This window comes from Sinocyclocheilus rhinocerous, unplaced genomic scaffold (assembly GCF_001515625.1).
Source record: "Sinocyclocheilus rhinocerous isolate Xijiao unplaced genomic scaffold, SAMN03320098_v1.1 scaffold1352, whole genome shotgun sequence".
Lineage (NCBI taxonomy): Eukaryota > Metazoa > Chordata > Actinopteri > Cypriniformes > Cyprinidae > Sinocyclocheilus > Sinocyclocheilus rhinocerous.
The window spans coordinates 282663-285793 of record NW_015656168.1 but is presented as its reverse complement, the minus strand read 5'-3'; the positions used below and the strand labels follow the sequence as shown (position 1 = coordinate 285793).

Below are 3131 nucleotides of genomic sequence, written 5' to 3'. Positions count from 1 at the left end.
CATCAACAGCTGTAACTTCAGAATCCACAACTCTCACTTCAACAACAATGCCTACATCTACAGAAACAACTGCACCTTTAACAACTTCAGTAACTACAGCATCCTCAACTACTGAAATTCCCACAACCACAGTTGTGAGTACAGAAACCACAACCATTACTTCAACAACACTGCCTACAACTACAACAGCAGCAACAGCAGAAACCACAACTGCAGCTTCATCAACCACACCTACAACAACAACCGATGCAACAGCTGAAAGAGCTGAAAGTTCAGAATCCACAACTCTTACTTCAACAACAATGCCTACATCTTCAGAAACAACTGCACCTGACAGCATCCTCAACTACTGAAATTCCCACCACCATGGTTGTGAGTACAGAATCCACAACTCTTACTTCAACAGTGGTGCCTACAACTTCAGAAAGTACAACAGCAGAAACCACGACTACAGCTTCATCAAGCACATCTACAACAAACGATCCAACACCATCAACAGCTGTAACTTCAGAATCCACAACTCTTACTTCAACAACTATGTCTACATCTTCAGAAACAACTGCACCTGTAACAACATCAGTATCTACAGTACCCTCAACTACTGGAATTCCCACAACCACAGTTGTGAGTCCAGCTACATCTTCAGAAACAACTGCACCTGTAACAACATCAATAACAACAGCATCCTCAACTACTGAAATTCCCACCACCATGGTTGTGAGTACAGAATCCACAACTCTTTCTTCAACAGTGGTGCCTACAACTTCAGAAAGTACAACAGCAGAAACCACAACTACAGCTTCATCAACCACACCTACAAGGACAAACGATGCAACAACATCAACAGCTGTAACTTCAGAATCCACAACTCTTACTTCAACAACTATGCCTACATCTTCAGAAACAACTGCACCTGTAACAACATCAGCAACTACAGCACTGTCAACTAGTGAAGTTCCCACAACCACAGTTGTGAGTACAGAGACCACACCTATTACTTCAACAACTATGTCTACATCTTCAGAAACAACTGCACCTATAACAACATCAATAACTACAGCATCCTCAACTACTGAAATTCCCACCACCACGGTTGTGAGTACAAAATCCACAACTCTTACTTCAACAGTGGTGCCTACAACTTCAGAAAGTACAACAGCAGAAACCACAACTACAGCTTCATCAACCACACCTACCACAATAAACGATCCAACATCTTCAACAGCTGTAACTTCAGAATCCACAACTCTTACTTTATCAACTATGCCTACATCTTCAGAAATAGCTGCACTTGTAACATCAGTAACTACAGCATCGTCAACTACTGAAATTCCCACAACCACAAGTGTGAGTACAGAAACCAGACCAGTTACTTCCACAGTGGTGCCTACAACTTCAGAAAGTACAACAGTAGAAACTGCGACTACAGCTTCATCAATCACATCTACAACAACAACCGATGCAACAACATCAACAGCTGTAACTTCAGAATCCACAACTCTTACTTCAAAAACTTTGCCTACATCTTCAGAAACATCTGCACCTGTAACAACATCAGCATCTACAACATCATCAACTACTGAAATTCCCACGACCACAGTTGTGAGTACAGAATCCACAACTCTTACTTCAACAACTATGCCTACATCTTCAGAAACAACTGCGATCCAACAACATCAACAGCTGTAACTTCGGAATCCACAATTCTTACTTCAACATCAATGCCTACATCTTCAGAAACAACTGCACCTGTAACAACATCAGTAACTACAGCATTCTCAACTATTAAAATTCCCACAACTATTACTTCAACAGTGATGCCTACATCTTCAGAAACAACTGCACCTGGAACAACATCAGTATCTACAGTACCCTCAACTACTGAAATTCCCACCACCACAGTTGTGAGTCCAGAATCCACAACTCTTACTTCAACAGTGGTGCCTATAACTTCAGAAAGTACAACAGCAGAAACCACAACTATAGCTTCACCAACCGCATCTACAACAACAATTGATCCAACAACATCAACAGCTGTAACTTCTGAATCCACAACTCTTACTACAACAACGATGCCTACATCTTCAGAAACAACTGCACCTGTAACAACATCAGTAACAGCATACTCAACTACTATTAAAATTCCCACAACTATTACTTCAACAGTGATGCCTACATCTTCAGAAACAACTGCACCTGGAACAACATCAGTATCTACAGTACCCTCAACTACTGAAATTCCCACCACCACAGTTGTGAGTCCAGAATCCACAACTCTTACTTCAACAACTATGCCTACATCTTCAGAAACAGCTGCACTGGTAACATCAATAACTACAACATCGTCAACTACTGAAATTCCCACAACCACAATTGTGAGTACAGAAACCACACAAATTACTTCAACAGTGGTGCCTACAACCTCAGAAAGTACAACAGTAGAAACCATGACTACAGCTTCATCAATCACATCTACAACAACAAACGATCCAACAACATCACCAGCTGTAACTTCTGAATCCACAACTCCTACTTCAACAACAATGCCTACATCTTCAGAAACAGCTGCACCTGTAACAACATCAACAACTACAGCCTCATCGACAACTGAAATTCCCACAACCACAATTGTGAGTACAGAAACCACACCAATTACTTCAACAGTGGTGCCTACAACCTCAGAAAGTACAACAGCAGAATCCACAACTACAGCCTCATCAACCCCATTTACAACAAACCTTCCAACAACATCAATAGGTGTAATTTTAGAATCCATAACTCTTACTTCAACAACAATTCCTACATCTTTAAAAACAACTGCGCCTGCAACAAAATCAGCAACTATAGCATCCTCAACTACTGAAATTCCCACCACCACAGTTGTGAGTACAGAAACCACAACTATTACTTCAACAGTGGTGCCTACAACAGCAGAAACCACGACTGCAGCTTCTTCAACCACATCTACAACAACAAATAACCCAACAACATCAACAGCTGTAACTTCTGAATCCACAACTCTTACTTCAACAGCACTGACTACATCTTCAGAAACAGCTGCACCTGTAACAACATCAACAACTACAGCTTCCTCAACTGGAGCTGTACCTTCCACAGTGACATCAGCTCCT

The 3131-nt window shown here is 41.3% G+C and overlaps 1 protein-coding gene across 1 annotated transcript in view; it reads right to left on the bottom strand.

Moving 5' to 3' along the window:
- The window catches only part of LOC107719775 (uncharacterized), a 6837-nt gene extending 4061 nt beyond the window's left edge, over positions 1 to 2776 (bottom strand). The window contains exons 1-4 of the mRNA XM_016527287.1: positions 1720 to 2776; positions 659 to 1513; positions 413 to 565; positions 1 to 174 (exon numbers count right to left, since the gene is read on the bottom strand). Coding sequence (XP_016382773.1) covers positions 1 to 174; positions 413 to 565; positions 659 to 1513; positions 1720 to 2776 — 2239 coding nt within the window. The remainder of the gene's footprint in view (positions 175 to 412; positions 566 to 658; positions 1514 to 1719) is intronic.
- Positions 2777 to 3131: the final 355 nt, after the last annotated feature.